This window comes from Henckelia pumila, chromosome 2 (assembly GCF_033568475.1).
Source record: "Henckelia pumila isolate YLH828 chromosome 2, ASM3356847v2, whole genome shotgun sequence".
Classification (NCBI taxonomy): domain Eukaryota; kingdom Viridiplantae; phylum Streptophyta; class Magnoliopsida; order Lamiales; family Gesneriaceae; genus Henckelia; species Henckelia pumila.
Genome location: NC_133121.1, coordinates 111525595 through 111548200, shown reverse-complemented (window position 1 = coordinate 111548200; position 22606 = coordinate 111525595). Strand labels below are relative to the sequence as shown.

General features: G+C 33.2%; 2 protein-coding genes and 1 pseudogene across 3 annotated transcripts; 2 read left to right on the top strand and 1 right to left on the bottom strand.

Moving 5' to 3' along the window:
• The first annotated feature begins 2917 nt into the window (after positions 1-2917).
• LOC140877631 (dolichyl-diphosphooligosaccharide--protein glycosyltransferase subunit STT3A) lies at positions 2918-14339 on the top strand. 2 transcript variants are annotated; one of them, XM_073281167.1, is made up of 23 exons: positions 2918-3150; positions 3315-3377; positions 4519-4574; positions 4681-4752; positions 4922-5027; positions 5132-5182; positions 5561-5656; positions 5876-5935; positions 6040-6153; positions 7620-7706; positions 8318-8421; positions 8703-8798; positions 8983-9103; positions 9226-9306; positions 9390-9521; positions 9606-9824; positions 10902-11045; positions 11444-11630; positions 11712-11809; positions 12692-12771; positions 12853-12940; positions 13804-13893; positions 13979-14339. In XM_073281167.1, exons 1-23 carry the CDS (start codon positions 3034-3036, stop codon positions 14027-14029), a joined length of 2313 nt encoding a protein of 770 aa, XP_073137268.1. In that variant the 5' UTR covers positions 2918-3033; the 3' UTR covers positions 14030-14339. The 2 variants fall into 2 exon arrangements, with proteins under 2 accessions (XP_073137268.1, XP_073137269.1); XM_073281168.1 differs by having other exon boundaries at positions 13804-13897; positions 13986-14339.
• A 2509-nt stretch (positions 14340-16848) lies between these two features.
• Positions 16849-18108, top strand: LOC140878169 (putative RING-H2 finger protein ATL12; annotated as a pseudogene).
• Positions 18109-19893: 1785 nt separating this feature from the next.
• LOC140885464 (kirola-like) lies at positions 19894-20730 on the bottom strand. Its single transcript, XM_073292445.1, has 2 exons — positions 20516-20730; positions 19894-20388 (listed from the first exon to the last, which is right to left on the bottom strand). Exons 1-2 carry the CDS (start codon positions 20700-20702, stop codon positions 20120-20122), a joined length of 456 nt encoding a protein of 151 aa, XP_073148546.1. The 5' UTR covers positions 20703-20730; the 3' UTR covers positions 19894-20119.
• Between the last annotated feature and the right edge of the window lie 1876 nt (positions 20731-22606).

Below are 22606 nucleotides of genomic sequence, written 5' to 3'. Positions count from 1 at the left end.
AACTTTGACCAGAAACTTCCAATGAAGTTAACATGTTATTCATCCAAATAAAAAAGAAGAATAATTGACACCCTTTGGCCCTTGAAAGCTACGTACCCACTAACTGCATACGCCAATTAATTACACGGAAACTTCCTCTGATCATTGATTGTATGTCTCTTCCTAGCAAGGTTTTTGCTAGATGTTGATACTTGATCCCAACAACTAATACCTGTAGCCTTTGCAAAAATATAATTACTTGGTGATGAATATTCGTAGTAAATTCTTCATTTTTTTTTATATGTCCATAATATATATAATATCACACGTCTCTTAATTCGCCAAACTATATATACCCTCTTCCCCCCTATATTCTTCCCACCAAAAACCAAAAACACAAGTCTCTCTTTTGAAAATTAAATTAAACCCGTGGAAAAATTTCAGTAATCTATATATATATATACATGATCATGAGGGAAGCCGTATCCATGAAGATCAAAATAATGCCCCGCCTCAACTCGCTCTTAAAGAGAGGGAAACTAGCGAGCACGGCCATAGGCAAGGTGCTACAAAAGTACCGCTACTCGAATCTCATGTGTCGATCCGATGATCAGGTGCATCTGTCCTTTGTGTCCCCCGGAGACTACGAGTTCAGCTGCAGCAACAGCCCCGCATATCCCCCCTCCTTCTACCACATCTCTAAACCGAGAAACCGCGGCAACAAACACGTCCTCCACCTCAAATACAACCACGGCCGCCACATCGAACAAATTTACATTAATGGTTTCATGGGGCGAGCGTCTCCATTGCTGAGGCTACCGGGGTTCGGACATAGCCCGGAGGTCAGGCAACTTAGGGTAACCGACTCCCCGTACTCGGTAAAAGATGCGGGAGAAGATCATGATCAAGTGGACAAGGACGCCGAGGATTTCATTAAACGTTTCTATATGCAATTGGAAAGCCAAAGCTAGCTAGTTGCCTCTGATTCCCTATATGTGGCCACAAAATATAAAATAAGATCCTATACAAACTATTTAATTATATCGTGTTAATATTTATAAGTTATGGAGAATTAGTTTTTAGAATTTTATATAATACAATATAATATTGTAAATGATTATAATTTATAGATCACTAGCTAGATGTTTCTCTGTATATTTTTTTCTCCTTAATTATATATATATATATATGTAAATGATATATAAACTATTGGATTGGGGTTTGTTCTGATTTTTGAACTCATTCTCTGAGTCTCTTTAACTTAGCTATTGTTAGCTGCTTTTGACCTTTTGTGTTTGGGAAAAAAAAACCTCTCAGTTTTTTTTTTTTTTTTTGAAACAAGAATCTCTCAGCTTTGAAAATAATGAAGTTGTTTAAAACAACTAATTAATCTTGGGAATATCTATTTGTTTTTAACAAATTAAAAAAGCTCCGTGGATTCAAATGGAAAAAGTCTTTTAGACAGTTACGTTTATATATTCACGAAAACAAAAGAATGAATTCAGATTTTGTTCAATTATTAATTTTGTTTTTGAATACGTCAATCAAGACTTTGTACAATTATATTATTTAAAGATATATATCTAATATCTTTACTATTTTACTATATATAATATTATTTTATTATTATAATAAATAAATCCGATAGAAAACTATATTTCATCATTTTAATATATTTCTAAATTTATCCTATATCATTCTTTTAATAATATATATTTAATATGGAAGGTCCAAAAAAGCAAATTATACATTCAAAAACTTCACAAATTTTCTTTCCACCATATATATATATCCTAATTATCACTATCACACTATCCTAATATTTAAACAAAAATAATTAATTTCAAGTTTATAAAAATAATCTTTAATTCTGAATAATAAATATTTTTATTCACATGTATCACATGTGTTCTGTGTACGTACTTATATCGGTGTTGTCAAGATTAATTACACACTCTCATAGTCTCATTATCGAGTTTACCTAGTAAAAATTGGATATATCCTTTTCTTTCAAATTAGTATACAACCGAATAGTACTTTAAAGAATGCAAGATATATTTTCGTATTAACCTTTTTTATATAAAAAAATAGAATTTCGAAAAATTTAATATTGCGTAGGGCTATACCTTCGACTATATATATATTTATTATTTATGATATATGAAAATTCTGAAAAGGTAACCTACTTACCTCGATTGAGTTTTTATTTTTATTTTTTTTATTTTTATTTTTGAGTGAGTTATGTATAATTTTGATTGGACAAAACTATTTTTAACATAATAATTTTACAAAATGTGTGGATAATCATTTTTGATATAGACTTGTACAATATATCAATAGCTCATCACACGTATATTACCAAATGTTTTTTTTGGCTGAATGACATTTACAATTTCATATCTTGCTATCTTATTAAAGTAGAGATTTTCTAATTAACAAACTTTCAATTAATTGGTAAAACTTGATTTGAAATTACTATTATCTCCTAAATTAATTTTTAATAAAACCAAAATTATTGAGCAAAATAGTCAATGCGTGCAGCGAAATATTAGTTTAAGAGAAGATATCGAGTTCAAATATGAAGTAAAATTCCAAATATAAAAAAGAACTGATTTATTTTATCCCAAATTTTTTTATAAAAAAATACATATAGGGTTTTGTGTTGTTTAGGAGTACCCATATTCAATTAGACTATTTTTAAAATTTTAATTTAATTTAGCAAACAAAGGAAATTAATTAGATTAGAATATAAACGAAAAAGGACAGGTAAAAATAAAAAAATCCAAACTCCGTGGTATCATCCACCAATGAGGACATGCCAACAGTGCTATCCACGTGGATTATCCAATCACATTTCTTTTCTGTTGACTTCAGAAGGCTATATTAGTCTTTTCCGTCATAAAATCTGATACAATATAAATGTCTTGTAATAGAAAAGCCCAGTGATGTTCTACAAAACCTCCCTTCCATCGGCCCACACTGACTCCCCAAGTCTTCGCCGTTCGTTTGTGCGCATTTCTCTTACACTAATCGAGGATCTCGAATTCTGCCGTCATGGCGGCGCCGGAGACCCCGCCAACGTCGACCTTACGTTACGCGTTCGGGAATGTGTTGTCGATCTTTATTCTGTTGCTCATCGGCGTTCTAGCTTTCTCGATCCGTCTATTTTCTGTAAAAATCTCCCTAAACCTCTGCCTGCTATCGGTTTTGTTTATTTTTATCAATTCATTTATATGGTCCTTTGAATTTTCGAATGGGAGTTTGCTGTGGCACTTGGCGTCTCTGGAGTGACGATTTTAGATTTTTGCTTATTTGGTTATCATTTTTATCTACAGGTGATTAAGTACGAGAGTGTGATTCATGAATTTGATCCTTATTTCAACTACAGAGTCACTCAGGTTTGTCTGTTTAAGTTTTTCAAAATGCAGAAATCACTCTAGATTATGTATGCTGTATGTTTATTAGATAGCTTTTGCATCATTCAACGCAAAGAGTGAATTTTATTTATTTATTTATTTATTTATTTAAGATTGCATAATGTGAAGAACCGAGTCATCAACTGACTGCTGGAATGCATTTTGTTGAATCTGACTAGTTTGATTTGCATCTGTACATTTGATAAGATGATAAGGGTGCCATGTTTAAGAGTCTAAGACCTAAGGCAATTCCCATTTTGAAGAATATTGATCCTTGGTCTTTGGTGCATAATATTTGCAATAACGGTATCTTCACCAATCAAATTTGATAATGGAGTTGTCAAGAAGTAAGCAATTGCAGGTTCAGTTTTGAGTTCAGTAAATGCGACTGCAATCTTTAAAGAACTGAATTGGTACACATATGCAATATTTGTAAAGACTGCATCTTCACAGATCTATCTAATTTTATAAAGTTGTCAACTAGAAGGCAATTGCAAGTTCAGTAATTGAGTATTGATGTTGCAATCCCAAAATAACTGAAATACACAAATTTGATAGTGGGATTCTAAGCATTAATTCAGATAGGCAACTTGTGAAAATTAGTGAATACAACTCAGAGAAAAATGCACAGACTAAATTTATTGTTGGATTCATATCTGACCTGTTCTAGGACGATATTAACCTTGTACAGTACAAATGGATTAGTCTATGGAGGATGCAGGTAATGCTTTGAAACACTGGGATAGAACATCAGTGTTTTCTTTTGTCATTTTTAAATGTGCAAGGATTAGTCAAAATCTTGGCCACCTCTGACACTGATATGTTAGTAATGCATAAGTAGGAGCAATTTTTAATTTTTGAAAATCGACCTCTTTAAAATGTTCGGTCAGCCTTTTCTTGACCCCTGTTCCTTTTATTGTGCATAGAATGAAATGTAGCAATCCCAAGAGACGAAGCCTGTAGATTATGGTTATTTGTTACATTTAAAAATTAGTAACTTTATTTTTATTGGTTTACACTTGCTCTGTTTGCTTGCATTTGAATATCACTCCATCTGTGTGTTTTATTGTACTTGAATACTTCAAAGCTCCATCATGGAATTTGACATGAGTTCTGACTGCAGTATCTTACAAAAACTGGAGTATATGACTTTTGGAATTGGTTTGATGACCGGACATGGTAATTCCTGCTATCTCATGGAAAATAAACTACGAAAAATGATTGTGATTGCATTGTTGTTCTCTTTTTAGTTTATTAAGTGAGTTTATTATTTACTGTCTCAAAGGTATCCTCTAGGGCGGGTGATTGGAGGTACTGTCTACCCTGGCCTTACGTTGACTGCTGGTACATTATGGAAGTATGTAGCACACACCATTATTGTTTACAATAAATTAAACCAGTCTCAATAACTTAATTAGTATTTGCTGTTTACAATGTTGACCAAGGTTAGAATCAATAATCCTCCCCTTTTCTGTTTTATGTGTTGTTTCAGCCATGATTGATGTGCCTTTGGTAATTTTTGGCAGGATATTGAACTCATTGAATATCCCTTTGTCTGTGGAGACTGTCTGTGTGTTCACTGCACCTATTTTTTCAGCTTTTGCTTCTTGGGCTGCGTACCTTTTGACAAAGGTTCTGCTGATCATCCTTTGATATATTTTCATCATATTACAACTTTACAAGCCTTGCAGAATTGGCCTGTGCGTTATTTTTATAAGTTATTGCATTTGATATAGGAAGTCAAAGGTGTTGGAGCTGGATTGACTGCTGCAGCTCTTTTGGCCATGGTAATTTTTCTTGTATAACTTTGTTCTGCTGTTGGCATTTTGAAACCTGAGGCAGCATCTTGCATTTTTCTTTTCCGCAATTCGGAAGCACAATCTTGCATTTTTCTTTTCTGCCTTTTGAGTTTTGTCTTGTTGTCACTCGTTATTGCCTTAAATAACAATAATCTTATGTAATTTCTTTTTCCTTCGCATTTATAGTGAAAAGATTATTGATTCATCCATGACAGAAAACAACTAATCAGATTCCATTACTTTTTTGGTCGAAAATTTACGTGTTTATTGTTTAACTAGTTGATTCTTTATTGCACACGGATGCTCTAATCTTGTGTGAGCTTGTCCCTGTACATTGTTTTGGTTTTTATGGATTTGATTGTGCAGGTTCCATCATATATATCTCGTTCTGTGGCTGGAAGCTATGACAACGAAGCTGTAGCTATATTTGCTTTGATCTTCACTTTTTATCTCTATTTAAAGGTGACTCATCAATTTTATCACTGCTTCATCAGTTTTATTTTGTGCTATTATATTTGAATCAACTGAACAATTTGACCTTTTAAATAAACGTCCTCCAATTAACACTGAACTAGCCGAACTTTGAAACATATGCTCCCTTTGATCCATATTTTTCATGGATTTCTTCAGTCTGGAACTGAAATATAGCCATTCATTAACCTTCTAACCGATCTACTGCAGACACTGAACACAGGATCTCTTTTTTATGCTACTCTAAATGCAATGGCGTACTTTTACATGGTAAACTTACCTACTGCTGGTCTACTGTACTCTTTTCATATTAACTAATGCATTTGTTTTGTTCACATGCTCGATGCAATTGGTTACTCTTTTAACTGTATCAGGTTTGCTCTTGGGGAGGGTATACGTTTATTATTAATCTTATTCCAATGCATGTGCTTCTGTGCATTGTTACTGGTCGCTACTCTTCACGCCTCTACATTGCCTATGCCCCACTTGTGAGTATCTTCCCATAATGTTCAACTTGAACTTGTAGTTTTGCTCAGCACAACAATGTTTGTTGATTGTTAGAATTAAGCAAGAATTTAAAATGGTCATAAGCTTGTTCACTGCAGCAATTTTATTGGTTTATTATAAATCTTATTCCAATGCACGTGCTTCTGTGTGTTGTTACTGGCCGCTCTTCTTCACGCCTCTACATTGTGTATGGCCCACTTGTGAGTGTCTTCCTGTAATGTTCGACTTTAACTTGTTTGCTTCAGCTTGCTGATGTTTGTTGCTTGTTAGAATTAAAGTATCAAACAGGAATTTAAAATGATTATGAGCTTGTTCACTGCTATCAATTTTTTACAAAATGTCAAATATATAACTCTCAACATAAATATCAACCACAAAGCTGATCCGTACAGTGAGAAATTCTTCTATCTTTTCCATGGAACACTATTCCTACCCTTTGTTTATATCATCATTAAATTTGAAGAGAATCTATTTCTTCCTTGTGTGCCGTGCCTACTGCCTACTTGCTAATGTCTCACATGATCTTACTTATCTGAGGTGCCTACTGAGATAAGCTTGAAACTTGATATTTGTACCAAAAAAATAATATGCAACATTGGAAATGTCTTTTGAAGTGGGTAGAAGGTTCATGATTTTCAATGATATTCAAAATATCAATGGTCCTGTTGTCATGCAGAAATGATCTTTCTTCGGTGATATCGTTCCTATTGTGCCCTTTTTTTTTATTCTATCACTATAATTGTTGTCGAACGTATATAAAAAGTATCAAATGTTTGAGCTATGGATGATTTCCACGAAGCTATAACAAGTGAACCTTTCACTTAATGCAAGCGTTATAATTCACCAAAATAGTCCCCATACTCTCTTTGGAATTCGAAGGGAGTAAATATTAGACCATTTAGTTGTACTGCTACAGTCATTCTTGGTGGTATGGTGGTGTATATATGCCTATATGGTATTGCCTATTTCACTTAATTTTGTATTCCTAACGAAAACAATATCATCGTGGCATAGAGTCATCAACTATCAGAAAAAAAAGAGATCATTTGCTGTTTTATATCGATTACTAGGTGATCATGAACTGTAGTTTCTGACTATTTTTGTTCTTTTTTAATTACTCTCAGAAAACATTATAGGAGCTCATTAAGAGTTCCTGGGAACAAATTCTCAAAATTGGTTTTGCGATAGGTGGCATGAGTTGGTGCTAAAAAGTTTGTAGGGGTGACTACTGATTATATGTTCTTAAATTACCGACCAATATCTTCCCCTTATCTAGTTGCTAAAACTTAAGTTTATATTTTTGTATCTCCTCAGCATCTGTCTTTAACTATTACCGTGGAGAGTTACAGTGGATAAAGTTTTTTGGTTACCCATGGAATCTCTTACATTTCAGTGTGCTTTGGCTGATCAAATACTGTCGTCTGATACCTCAATTTCACAAATGCAGGTCGTCTTAGGGACATTATTGGCATCTTTGGTGCCCGTTGTAGGTTTTAATGCTGTCATGACATCAGAGCATTTTGCATCATTTTTAGTAAGTTGACTACCATTTTATTTTTCCCAATGTATTACTACAGAGATGAATGATTACAGTGCAAAATGACGAGTAGTTTAGCATGAAATTTATATATTTTACTTCCTTCGTGGTGCCTTTAGATTTTAACAATGCAGCCTGATTCGTTTTCTTTCTAGGTTACATTTTGTGGTAAATTTACCCCATTAACATAATTGAATTATATTATATTATAAACACAAAGTGCATGTGCGAAACATGCATAGGACTCGCAAGAAATTTTTGTAATCTGTAGGTAAATAGTCCACATGGTATATCTATTTTGATATAGCTGGATATTTTTTTTTAAATGCTGTTCCAAGTTTATCACCATTGAATGTACATGACGAAGTTGTGAGACAAATAAAGGGTGCATATATTTTATAAATGGAGTTCTTATTGTGAGAGTCAAAATAAGATGATATCATGGGAAAAATACTTAGATACTTATGCAAACATGTTCCATATAGTCATTGTTGCTCCATTTCTCATTCTGGTTAATTAATTTTACGTATCTTGAGCTACCGCATTTTCATGTTAGATCATTTATTTATTGAGATGAGATAACTTGTCTTTCTGAATATTATGTGCAGGTTTTCATAATAATACATGTCGTAGCTCTTGTGTACTACATCAAAGGAATCCTCACTCCCCAAATGTTCAAAGTAGCTGTTACTCTAGTCGTATCCGTGGGCCTGTAAGTTTCTCTCTTGCTAATTTTTTGTTTGAATCTTTTGATTTATTATTGCATGGTCTTCTATGAAACTATGACAATGAAGAATGCTAAGCTACACGTGGTTACACGGTTTTCTGTTGTAAGTACTTATCTTTGTAGCATGCCGTAGCAAGTCTTTTGTATCAATGTGATGTTGTTTTCCTCATCTAATTTCATTTTAGTTTGTTTGAAATAATTAAGCCATTTTGATGGGCAGAATTGAGAAGAAATTGTTCACGACAATCTTTATGTCTTATATTCAGGATCGTCTGTGTTGCTGTTTTAGCTGTACTAATAGCATTAGTAGCTTCCAGCCCTACAAAAGGTTGGAGCGGAAGAAGTTTGAGCCTTCTGGATCCGTAAGTTCCTCAAGATAATTTAATGTTCTACAGATTTGTTAGTCGAATGTATAATTGCCTTTTCATTTACGTGGAATCTTATTATTAGTACGTTGACATTAATTCTTCTCTTGTTCTATTTGTGATTGTTTGTATCATAATATTCTTACATGGATTTCTCCACCTTTGTTTCGAACTGGGTTAGAACATATGCAAGCAAGTACATACCAATTATAGCCAGTGTTAGCGAGCATCAACCTCCTACATGGCCGTCCTACTTTATGGATATCAACGTTTTGGCGTTTTTGGTCCCGGCTGGCATTATTGTGAGTGATCAATATTTTATTGGTATCTGACGAAGCTTATATTTTGGGTTTGCACTTTGCCCTATTTATTTATTGTTGCATCTACTGTATTAACTCTAGCCTTTCTATATTGTAATTCACAGGCTTGCTTTTCACCACTCTCTGACGCTAGCTCTTTCGCAATTCTTTATATAGTTACATCAGTATATTTTTCTGGTGTCATGGTACGGATACTTGAAACTCACTGACATCATATTTTTGCTTTTCTTTTTCCCGAGTGTATGACTTTCTATTACTGATATGCTAGGTGCGCTTAATGCTTGTGCTAGCTCCGGCAGCTTGTATACTTTCTGGAATTGCTCTTTCAGAGGCTTTTGATGTTCTCACTCGATCCATTAAATTTCAGTTCCATGACAAACCAGAAAACCCCCAGCTCAATGTATGCAAGCTATGCAACCTATATCAAATCTATTAACTATTTACTTAAACTACCAGGGGATTAAATTCTTATGATCTGCACAAGGCAGGGGATACTACTAATAATTCACAAACTGATGAAGTGAAGATGGAGAAAAGTGAAGATTCATCAAAGGAAAAATCTTCAAGAAAGAACAAGAAGAAAACAAAAGACACGGAGAAGGCTTCTGTCATATCCCGGATTGAACAGAGGCTTCTGGTTTTACCACTCGAAGCTTCTCTGATTGCTATTTTCTTACTTGTCTTGCTGGGTGCTTTTTATGTGGTATGTAATCTTTGATTAAAGATCATGTTACATCAACCTTTTAACATTAACTTTGAAGGACTAGCATGTCTTGTTCTTCCATTTACGATTATCATTCATGGGTTAGGGATTCTTTTTGCCAGATCTTCATTTGTTTACATAAGAATCGATACTACTTATATGATGAGTAAAGTTCTCTGTTATGCTTACAAAAAATTTGCTACTCGCTAATAGCCAAAAAAGTTGGAAGTTTCAAATGGTAAGTTTTGAAAAATGTCATCATCGGTATGATTCATTTGATGCATTGTAAAAATATTTGGAAATGATGAGTGTATCGTGATTTTACATTTAGATTGAAAATATCAGATTTCAATAAAACAATATTTTCAAATCAAGATGGTTTTTAAATATGCCTAGGCCTTACATTTTGACTTTACGGGTTTTTCTTCATTTTTGTGCAAAATGAAGGAAATTTTTAATCTAGTGTAGTGCAATCACAAACCTTGGAATAGGTAGGACTGGGTTCATAATCTCGAGATCCTGCCCGTTCTTTGGAAAAGCTATAATCTAGTGTTGATCTGAGTGATATGACATTTGGTTTTTAATTGTTACACAATGGAATGCGTTTAAGATTGCCATAACTGAAGCTTGTAATCTTTTGTTTGACACTTATCTCAGCTTTGGTTTTCAAAATAAAATCATTCACCTTAGTTCAGCACTAACATTTTCAAAAGTTTTAAAAAATTAATAACGTTATATTAATGCATCTTGGGTTAGTAAGATACTTATGTTACTCATAGATGAAAAATAAAATCTTAAGAATTCAGGGCTTAAAACTATGTACAATTCTGTTGTAGGAGCTTTTATTTTAATTTCCTCTATGTTGATATTTGTAAGAGTGCAATTACTTTTCCGATTGAATTTTACATTTGCTTTAATTCATGAATGTGGTAGGAGTAATCCTCAATCTGATTCTCCTCAGCCTTAAAATTATACTCACTCAGATCCTGGAAACTGTGCATTGGCGCTAGTACCAGCCGCACAGTTCCCTGTACTACCGCCATTGCCTTGACTAATGGAAGGGAATTCCTGTTTTAGGTCCATTCTGTCTGGGCTGCGGCTGAGGCATATTCGGCGCCCTCCATTGTTCTGACCTCTCGTTCTCATGATGGCCTTCATGTCTTTGATGACTTTAGAGAGGCGTATGGTTGGTTGCGCCATAACACTGAGGTGGATGATAAAGTAAGTTGGCATTTTTTTCTGCATCCAACACTTATTTCTAAAGTTTTCTGTTCATTTAGGCCATTACTTGTATATGCTTGTTATACTTGCATCATCCGTACTAGAGTGTCAATTGGTGCTGACCTTGCAGCTGAGCATTAATTTAAATTTTGGCTTTATGCCATGTTGTAGTTGCTCAATGTTGCGTGTATTCCTGCATACTCAAGTTACAAAAATTTATGATCGTGAATAATGAGCTTAATAGATCCCTCTCTTTTCTTATGGCCCGGTTTCGACATATTAAATTAATCCATTTGTTTCATCATGAGATCACTGGATAATCTTCAAATTGCAACTTTTGTAGAGTCCATGTTCAATTCTACTTTCTGCTATTTCCTGATGCCGTCTATTTATTCCAGGTTGCATCTTGGTGGGATTATGGTTACCAAACTACTGCTATGGCTAACCGTACTGTTATTGTTGACAATAATACATGGAACAACACGCATATTGCAACTGTTGGTACTGCCATGTCCTCTCCTGAAAAGGCGGCATGGGAAATTTTCAACTCATTGGATGTAAAATATGTTCTTGTCGTTTTTGGAGGTTAGTTTCTCGTTACTATTTTGTTTTAAACTTTTATTTGGCTGGATAGGTATTTTGATGATAGCCGCCTTTTCATTTTAGGCCTTGTTGGGTACCCAAGTGATGACATCAATAAGTTCTTGTGGATGGTTCGAATAGGAGGAGGTGTATTTCCTCACATAAAGGAACCTGATTATTTGGTAAGAAGTTAAAAGTTGAAATGCCTATGAAATGATGATTTCTGTTAACTATTACATAATTGATGGCAGAAGCATATTGTGCATTATATTTGAAGTCTGGCACAACAATCAAATTTATTACCACATTTACTGCAATATCTAGCCTTTTGATGACAGTAATATGTTTGTTTTGTATTTTTTTCTCTATCCCTTGAGTGGACGCATTTGCAAGATATTTGATTGTTATACGAGTTCAGTCTATGCAAAACTGTGTTGAAGATCCATTTAGGTCCAGGCTATTCAATCTCCTCTCCCTCCCAAACCATCAACCAACCATCATTTTGGCTGGATTAATTGTCAGCACTATTTTAGTGAAAACTGTTTTATTTCCTGAAAATCATTTGAGCTTTCATGATGAAATAAAAGAAATGGGGTAGAAGATGACATGACTGTCAAGTTTGGAACTTCGTAGGTGGTGCAATGAAATAATATAGATGGACAAGTTGGAAAAGAACGAGAGAAATGGTATATATTACTTAATTGCATAGCCAAAGTGAATATGAAGAACAGTGGGAGATGAGAGGAGCACAAAAGCCAAATTTCAAAGATAGTGGCGGGAGATGGAGGGGTGAGCATCCAATATATGACTCTGATACCATTTAAAAACATACTACTTTCTTCATTTAACATGGCAATCTTATTCACAAACGCTAAAGACTCCAACCTGTAATCAAGAATTGTCAGTAACTATTTCGATGAATCATTGAGTTTCAACAAAAATAAATGTGCAATTCATCAGCTGCTGCCTTTTTTGTTCATTAATGATATCTGAGGCTCTGAGTACCTCTCTTGATTGCGTGATATTTGAAATCTGTTTAATCCATTCTACCATGTCTCTGACAGAGAGATGGTCAGTACCGGATAGATTCTCAAGCCACTCCAACCATGCTAAACTGTCTCATGTACAAACTTTCATATTACAGGTGCAGTTTTATTTGAAATTTATGTGATTTTTTTATTCATCTTTACCACATATTTATTGTCTACCTTGTTTCATCTTGTAGGTTTGTAGAGACAGATGGTAAGGGCTATGACAGGGTGAGGCATACTGAAATTGGGAAAAAATATTTCAAACTCACCCACTTTGAAGAGGTAATTCTGAGGCTGTGAACTCTTAATTGTATGCAACTCATCATTCTGTGGCTGCATGTTCAACTATATCTGGATCTTGCCTTCGGGAAATTCCAGTCAAAGCATACATATATATTTTTAGGGTTCCAACTTCCAAGTACTTGGATGAGTAGTTAGAGATATGGAGGACTAGGTGCATAGTATCCTTTTAAGTTCCACAAAATGAAGGTGGGAAAAGTATGAAGGTTTAAAAATAGAATTAACGCTTTTGATTTTTGTCTGGTTTTTGAATAGTTTGACGAGAAAACCCTGCTATGGACATAGGTTAACATTTAAACACCTGTTTTCGATGTGGTTTTTGTTTGAGGCCCCTCCTCGAGATCACCCTACCTCTGAAAGCTATTCATCAGCCGTCCAACTTCTTAACAATACTGTCAGCCTCGAGATCCTGAAGATAGCCAGCCACAGATGTACTCTTGGAGTGCATAGATATGTAATACCTGCTGCATATTTTTGACAAATATATACAATCCCGAGATTCCCTGGACCCGTTCATGGATTTTGAGAAAGTATACACCCTGCTACCGAACTTGTTCAAGTGTAACAGCTGGCCAGTTCACAACTTATTTTATTTTACCAATTGAACCCAACAAGGCACAATGTGATTGTTCCTTGCTTTCTGAGCACATTGTGTGCCACACATCAATGCTCTGTTAATGAAATTATTTAGCGACCAAAGTTATACTACCCTATCAAGCATGACATCACCAAGGAACTTTTTATGCATAATTTATCCCATTTCATGAAAATGTGCTCCGTTTATGATATGATCTAGGCAGTTGTCTCGTTTTGCATGCTTCATCCATGTTATTATTTTGCTCTAGGTGTTCACCACTCACCATTGGATGGTCCGGATATACAAATTAAAATCTCCAAGGAATAGAATTCGTGGGAAGACCAAGAAATCTAAGGGGGTTAGTACAATCTATTAGTATTTTATCCAACTATTCATGCCAACGTTTATCTTGAATTTCATCGTTTCCTTATTTCTAATCGCAGCTGAAAGTTAGCTCAAAAAGAAGTGGTGCCAAGAAAAATCCCTGGCATTAGCTTCACTTGGCATACTATTTATGAAGATCCATCTGTACCATCGCACCTTTTTACTTGAATGATACGCGGTTGGATGAGAAAAAAGCATCGAGAAACCAAGACATCGCCATGTCTTCTGTTCTTGTTTGCTGTTGAGTTAGATACAGTTGATGGGAGAGTGGTTAAAACAATTTTTGACTTGCAAACTACACAAGTTATGAATCCGACAGCCCTCGCCTTTTCAAGTTAGATGTTTTCATATCATCTTTGATAGAGATATACAAGCAATTTTAGTAGATGATATTTTTGAAACAAAAACCTTCTTTGTCTATTGCTTCCAAAGTGCCTGAATCCCCTCTTGTCCATTTCATCCCTCTACGGATGAATATTACCTCCAATTTTTCAACATGATGTCGCCTTATGTTTGGATCACAATAGGATCAAACTCAAGTGGGTTCAGGTTTGTTTGCCGGTTTGGGTCAAAATCAACATCTAGCCAACACTTTAACGGGTTGAATGTTAATTACATCGTGGTTTTGATTTCAAACTTTCGGGCCCAACTCAATTTTTACGATTCTAACATTAATATTAATAAGCTGGTTAATTATACTTAATGTTGAAATTAAGACATCTTAACTTACACTTTCCCTTGTATTTTGAGGTTAAGGTTCATGTCCAAAAAACACTCATTAAGCAAGATGATCTACTTTAATAAACGTTTATTATGAATGACCAAATTGATCCTTCGTAATTATTAAAAACATATATTTGAGAATATTATTGAAACATGAAAGTATGGTAAACATTCCCACACGCGTCTCATGCGACATTATTTATGCAATCAAGCATGCGTTACAAAACTACATATTTATATGTGTTGGGTCATGTCCATATTGAGCTAAGCATGCCGGATTGTGTGTGCCAGTCAATTGTTGATTCTGAGGAGTGTTCGAAAAAAATATGTTTTTTAAAAGTAATTAAATTTATAAATTAATCAAAAAGTTAAAAGAAATAAGAAATTGGTAGTGTTTGTAAACAAAAGTGAAAAGTTAAAGTCAGAAGTGGATGGTAAATAAGTGATTCTAGTTATTTTAGTATTTATTATTATTTGTAATTTTTTTATTAAAATCGTTTTTGAAGAATCAAAATCACCATATGTTTAACTTTTTGAATTTCAATTAAGTTAAGTGAAAACTAATACATAATCTGAGTTAAAAAACACAAAAAATGATTTTTTTTAAAAGTCAAAATCCAAAAATAACTTTTTTATAGTGATAGCAAATACGCCCTTAAGAGTAAGTGAAGATTAATCTTTGACATAACTTTTAAATCTAAAAATAAATGTCCAAAAATATTTTTAAAAAGATTGATGAATATCCTGAATATCACAACTCTAAGGATAACTGAAAAATTAAAATATTGATTTCTTTGTTCCCTATCCCACCGACGCTTAATTAATTAAAACACATACGGCGTTCTATTCATCCTTATCATTTTGTAAATGTCTAATGTTAAATTAACTTTCTTTTGAAATTTAATTTTCCAGAAGATCAAGTAAAAAAATAATTTGAATAATTAATAAAATTATTTTATACTTGTTCCATTTACGAAACTTTAATACGTCAACAAAAAAATTGGCGATCCACACAACATCAATTTTCACTGAATTAATTCTTGCTCCAATTCGACCAATCCACGGCAAGCTATGCGTGAATTCAGAAATTATATACTAAATTCTCCAAAGAAAAATTGTCACTTATTCTTGGGACAAAAAATGTCTAGACATGAAATTTGGTTGGGTCAACCTTCAAGAAATAAGCTTTCCCTTGGAAATGAAGAATGTATTATTATTGTTACTATTATTAATACTATTATATAAAATTCTTTAATTAAAAAGATATGGGGCGGGTGACGGGTGTGAGTAAGAAAATTTTAGGCAACGCCTACACCATATTGTGCCGATTTATCAATTTTATTGATATCGAGCTCCAATTATGCTTCGAATATACATCTTTACGTATGATACAACTACTACTTTATAAATAACTCGATTAGTATTGGTAAAAAATAATAATAATAATAACTTGATTAGTCATTGAAATGACACTGAGCCGGTCGTATATTATTTTATGTTTAAAGAATAGTTTCAAAAATTAATATGTTACTTTAAAACTTATCCATAAGTCTCAGAGACGAGAAAATATTATTTTTAGTTGTTTTTTTTTTTCGGTTCTCTGTATTAAAAATCTTTATCTGTTAATTTTGCCTTCTCTATTTCTGACTTAAAAAAGTTACTTAAATAATGAAAAACTCGGCTCGATAAATCACTTTAATTTTATGCAGATCAGATGATAATCGTAGCTATAAAATTTGTTGATCCATGCATACAAAACATTTAAGTATAACAAACTGAAATTTTGTGTGTTTAAAAAAGTTGAATTTTTACATATCATTAACATGAAATATAATATTCATTTAAAAAAAATAGGAAGAGAGACAACATCCATGACACCCTCAAATCTATACAAAAAGAGTATGAATGGCTCAAATTCTGAAAACAAAAGAACAAAACATCGAAGAAAGAAACAAAAAATAAGCTGACAAATTTGCATCATATACTCTTCAATAATGGAGAATACCATATTATAAAAATAATCATGCATCCCCATGAAAATCAACCATGCAATGTCAAAAAAACAAAAAAACAAAAAACTCCAATTAATTAATACCTATGGCCCTCCTTCACAAACAAGATAAGTATTCATTGGTGCATGCCATTATATTCCAACTTGTCCCAAAATCTCAGTAGTACTCTTTTGTTTAATTCCTTTAGTTTCACCATGAAACAACAATTGAACCTGAAAACTACATCCATTCTCCTTTCCCATTTCATTTTCTTCATCAATCTTCAAGCCCAAAACACCATCACTACTTCACCAAATCAAGAAAACTCATACACCTCACAAGATTCTGTCACCAACTTTCAACCAAGCCTAGCAGTTGTAATTGGCATGCTTACAGTTGTTTTCACCTTAACTTTTGTCCTTCTTCTCTATGCCAAATTCTGTTACCGGCAGTCCCCCGGAAACTCCGAATCACAAACTCGAGATTGGCTGATTCCATCGAGGCCTCATGATCAATCTCATGCAGCTGCTTCTTCAGGGAAGGGGATAGAGAAGGCAGTGATCGAGTCTCTACCTTTCTTTAGGTTCTCTATGCTAAAGGGCTCGAGACAAGGCCTTGAATGCGCCGTTTGTCTCTCGAAATTCGACGATATCGACATACTAAGGCTGCTGCCTAAGTGCAAGCATGCGTTTCACGTCGATTGTATTGATCTTTGGCTCGAAAAACATTCGAGCTGCCCTCTTTGCAGGCAAAAAGTTGGGATGAATGACCTTTCACAAATGGCTTATTCCAACAGTTATCGATTTCTGTGGGATCAAACCGAATCAGAAGAATCTTGCAGTAGTAGTGTAGAGGTTTATGTTCAAAGAGAGGAAGAATATGATCACTGTGGATCTTCTTCAAGAAGTAGCTTTGAAAAAGGCAAGAACAAGAAGGAGGATCATGTTATTATAATATCCCAAGATAATTTGGAGGAATATCAAAGCAAGAAAATGATTATCACTACTGCTCTCCACAGATTCAACCACAAGATTAATGTTGTCTATGATCATCATGATGCAGCTGCTCATGTACTGATCAAGAATCGTTGGAGCAACATCAGCTCTTCCGACATCATGTCTCTGAATTCGGAGATGATTCATGATGTAACAAGATCAAGATTCAACGATATTCATGTTCGGATAACAAATACTCAATAAGAGCTTGATCATAGGGATCAATATTCAACCTCAGATTCGGGTTTGGATTCGAAAGCGATTTTGAACACAAACAACAAGAGATCGATGTCTGAGATAATAGTTCATCCAAGATCATGTGTTGAGTTCAATGTTAGAGATCATCAATGGGAGAGTAATGATGCAAAGGAGGAAAGAATGAGAAGGCTTTGGCTTCCAATCGCCAGAAAAACAGTGAATTGGCTTGCAAATACAGAAACAAAGGGCGCCCCACACTTGCAAGGGTCTACAAACATATGAATATTGTAAATCATTATTACTTCATTAATTATATTTGAATAAATTAGTTTAGGTTATAAAAATAATCTTATTATATATTTCCCTTTAATTAATAGCTTTTGATAATTTGACATTGGATACAAATAACTGCGGGATTAATTGGCGGCAGTTTTTAAGATTTGCTCACTGAAAACTATATATATTTAGTATGTAATAATTCACCTCCACTGACAAAAGCAGATAACAACATTTTTGAATGTATAATATAAATATAATTTTCATATTGATCATACGTAACATATATATATACATATATTATTTTGGAAGTGGGTGCTACTGCTATATATCAACTTTTCAATCAAAGATATATAATATATATATAACGTGAATAAAGAAATATATTCATGCATATGCAAATACCGAACTATGTGCCTGCATTGATCAGCCAAGATTTTTGTATATGTAGTAGAGAGAATTAAGTTTAAAGCCATGAAATTTTATAAAGATGGGTGACGTCACATTTCAGCTAATAAATATAATTGTGTACATAAAAATAAATCAAAATATTTCTTTTAAAATAATAATAATAATAATAATAATAATAATAATAATAATAATAATAATAATAATAATAATAATAATAATAATAATAATAATAAGTGAATCTAAAGAAATCTGATCAATATATGTCAAGGTGGTAATACTTTTAATCGGTATGACATTGAAGAAATTTGAGTTTGAGTTCGAGTATTTCAAATGTATGTTATGCTAGCTTGAATTTTGTAATTCAATTTGAGAAATTATTTTTTCATTTATATTTGTTTTTTTACATTTGATTTTGTTGTATGTTTTTTTTTAAGCCGTTTGTTGTAACGGGGTTAGGAAAAAAAAAGTAGTTCGATTTTGTTGTATGTTACATGCTAGCTATAACATTGTTTCTTGAAATAAAAATTATAATTCTTAATCACGAGATAGAAAAGCACTTCTTAATCGAATTCGAGCTTGGCACTACGTACTCATCCTTTCGTCGATCCAGTCAATTTCGAAAAATATTTGACTCAATACAACTCGACTCGATTGCATTAAAAAATATTTGACTCAAAACATGATGTCGTATTTGCGATTCATCTATCTTGACTTTATGAATCTCGTCACATGTTTTGTGCAATGAATTCGGGTTAAATTGTCACCGATTCTCAGATTTCTTACACCAATATGCTCCCATGCATGTATGTACTTGCGCGCGCGCGCGCGCACACACATATATATATATATATATTAATAATTAATGCAAATTTTTAAGAAAATTAAACAAGAAAATTTTTTTATTGCATACGTAGCCATGAAAAATTGAAAATTTTATCCAGAAAATGGTGTAGAAAAATAGTGACGATTTGAGGTGAAGACAAAATATTTGAATGTAAAAGATTGGAAATTGATGTGTCATTAACTTCATTCCATATATAAGGCGCAACTAGGTTTAAGATAACGTATGGACACTTAGGACCACATATTTTTATTTCTTTAATATATTTCTATTATATTTTTGGATTCATCGTTTTTTTTTTTTTTTTTTGGGAGAAGATTCAATATCGTTCTTGAAATTTTGCTTTATTATAATATTTATTTATACAAGTCAATATTCAAATCAACAAGCCGCGCGAGAAACTTTAAATATTTTATGATTATACATAAATACATAATAAATTAATTAAAGGATTAAGTTTAACTCAAAACTTATATAGAATTTGAAATTAATTTCAATACCATAATCAAAAGGAAAGTAGCTCCGAATTCAAACGCATACGCATATATATAACACACTTGCATAAATTTAACCAAACATGCCGTTACCAGTAGATCACAGAAGTCCCCATGCACGACTACATTTATTCATAGAATCACACACACACACACATATATATATATGTAAACATATATATATATATATATATATTATTCTTTTATTTCATGTTCATAGAAAACAAATTTAAAGAGCGTGAGAGGTGCACGTGACGCTCATCGATCCAATTCACTTGCCGAATATATGATGCTCGAGTTCGCTTGTAAATTCGACGCAGAAATTCAAGACGTAGAAGGGATGCCGAGTAGCATCATCGATAATTTCGTATTCCGCAGTCCATGTAACAAAATCGACCCCGTCCTTGGTCTCGACGTGAAAGGTTATGGTCAAGTTCTTGTACAACTGAATTAGATCTCCTTCGATGAACTTGAAAGTTATCTGCTTCTTCTCCTCGTCTATGTTTTGGATGATTTGCTTACAAGTTTCCTCTTTCCCCTCTACATATCGATCACAAATATACACGCAAACACAATATTAATCGATCGAGGTTATACACACGCGCGGTTACACGTACATGTAACAATATATATTAATAATAATGTTGATCCATATATATGTACGTACCAAGAGTGTAGTTCCAGAAGAGAACAGAGCCATTAACTCCCAAAGTGCCTTGTTGAAGTTCACAGCCCTGAAATTTGGTAGGCGAAGTAGTGACTAAATGGGATGGGTTGTTGCGAAGAATCTGATGAAACACATCTCCTCCAGCCTTAAATGCCACTTGAGCAATTAGCTTGCCAGGGAACCCCATTGTTATAATTAATTTAGATATATATTGATATATATATTCAACTAATTATTAAATTCAATGAATTAATATATGCATGCCATCTCTTCTTTATATATGCCATGATTCTCATTATTTTAATTTTTTTTGGATGTTTCTTGTTTGTTTCACTAAATGATTTGGATAATGATCGTTTCCACAAATACACATTTTTAGCACCTTCAGGTGGAAGATCGAGCGTGACAGCATTGGGGACAGTGGCATCCAATATTACATGATTCAAGATTTTCGACAGTGGCATCCAATATTAATTGATACTTAATTGGGCACGAAAACGAAAAGGAAATTACAATACATAAAGAAGATTTCGATATTTGAACGAATTTAATTTGCAATTACATGTAGAGTCTGTTTGGGACAAGTATTAATTAAGTATAATAAAACATTTTTATTAATTTTTTTTATTAAAATGTTTTAAATGTTGTTTTGACAAAATTTAGGCTTTCTCAATTGTGAGTCATCAAATGGAAGTATGTGTTTGTACAATTATTCTTTAAAAATATTTTTAGACTTACAAACTAATATATGTTTGGTTTTCATATATCGTCGCACGTTCAATTCTCCATTGGTATGGTTTTGGAGGTGAGAACGAAGCCTTTACCTTTTAATCTAAACAAATTAACGTCAACCATGCATATAATATTACGATTAGAGCTTTATTTTATCAAAATAAAATCGAGAAAATCTTTTATATATGATAAGATTACACTAACAAAATCTACCTGATGATTACGTGACCAATTAAAACGTGGATGCCTGTCACATTCGCACAATTTAGCTACATTAATGCATGGTACGTAGACTTTTGCACACCGGTTAACTTAATTGAAATAAGAGTGAATTGTGAATAAATCCCTAAATCCAAAATTAGCTTTTTTATAAATTCTTATAATAAAAATTCTTTCTTAAAACTCCCTAGGACCACCAAATTTGGCCAAATCCAATGTTTAATTCTTGTATCCAATTTATGCATTTATGTACTTCATTTATGCAATGTTTGTGCTCAATTATGGTACTTGAATTATCCGCAAAAATGGTATCAGAGTCTTAGTTTAATTATTCACACTTTATATTATTCGTTAATTCATACTTTTCTTTGTTGAGGAGAAGATTTTTATAAAAGATGATTTCAAACGAATGTTTGAATCAAGAGGATTTTATTCATATGAAATCCTATGAACAAGTTAATCTATTCACAATAGATTACTTACAACAGGTTGTGATTAATGCTCTCAATTTTGAAGGGATAAAGAAAGATGATTTCTAATTCTCAAATTTTAGAAATTACCCCAGATTCATCTAAACTCTCCGGAGATCTTAGAGAAATTCAAAAGACGGTACAATATTACAGCAATCAGCTGTATGAATGATAAGTATATTTTATACACTTAATTTATATATGATTTTAATTGTTAATTGCTTGTTTCGAGCAGATTTATGCTGTGTTGTGTTGTTTTTGTGCTTGCAGAGACTTATTGATTTTATTTGAAAAAGTGAAGAAAAATGAGAATTTAGAAGAGAAAATTAAAGGAAAAGAATTGAGAAAAGAAAATAAAGAAGAAATAGAGAAAGAACGTACAGACAAGAATTGAAAGAGTTAGTGAGCTTTTCTTTGTTGGGCCTTAAGATAGCGCATATCTTTAGCTAGCTATCACGCAACATTCTTTGAAGGCGAGAAACTTGAGATCGAAGCCTATGCGCGCCCGCGCCTTCACTTGGAGCGCCCGCCCCGTCGCTGTGATTTGGAAATTTTATTATATCGGGAAATAAATTCTTGGGCTTTTTGTGGGCTTTTGCTGAGCGATATAAAAAAATTTCTGCCAGACAAATTGGAAAGAGAGAGCCGCCACAATATTTTACTCGCACAT

Excerpts from the sequence above, each read along its gene's own strand:
- LOC140885464 (XM_073292445.1), bottom strand. The coding sequence starts at position 20,702 with ATGGGGTTCCCTGGCAAGCTAATTGCTCAAGTGGCATTTAAGGCTGGA. Across the intron at positions 20,389-20,515 it reads CTTCTGGAACTACACTCTTG|AGGGGAAAGAGGAAACTTGT; the intron begins GTACGTACATAT and ends ATCGATATGTAG.
- LOC140877631 (XM_073281167.1), top strand. The coding sequence starts at position 3,034 with ATGGCGGCGCCGGAGACCCCGCCAACGTCGACCTTACGTTACGCGTTC. Across the intron at positions 4,575-4,680 it reads TGGTTTGATGACCGGACATG|GTATCCTCTAGGGCGGGTGA; the intron begins GTAATTCCTGCT and ends ACTGTCTCAAAG. Across the intron at positions 9,307-9,389 it reads TATATTTTTCTGGTGTCATG|GTGCGCTTAATGCTTGTGCT; the intron begins GTACGGATACTT and ends CTGATATGCTAG.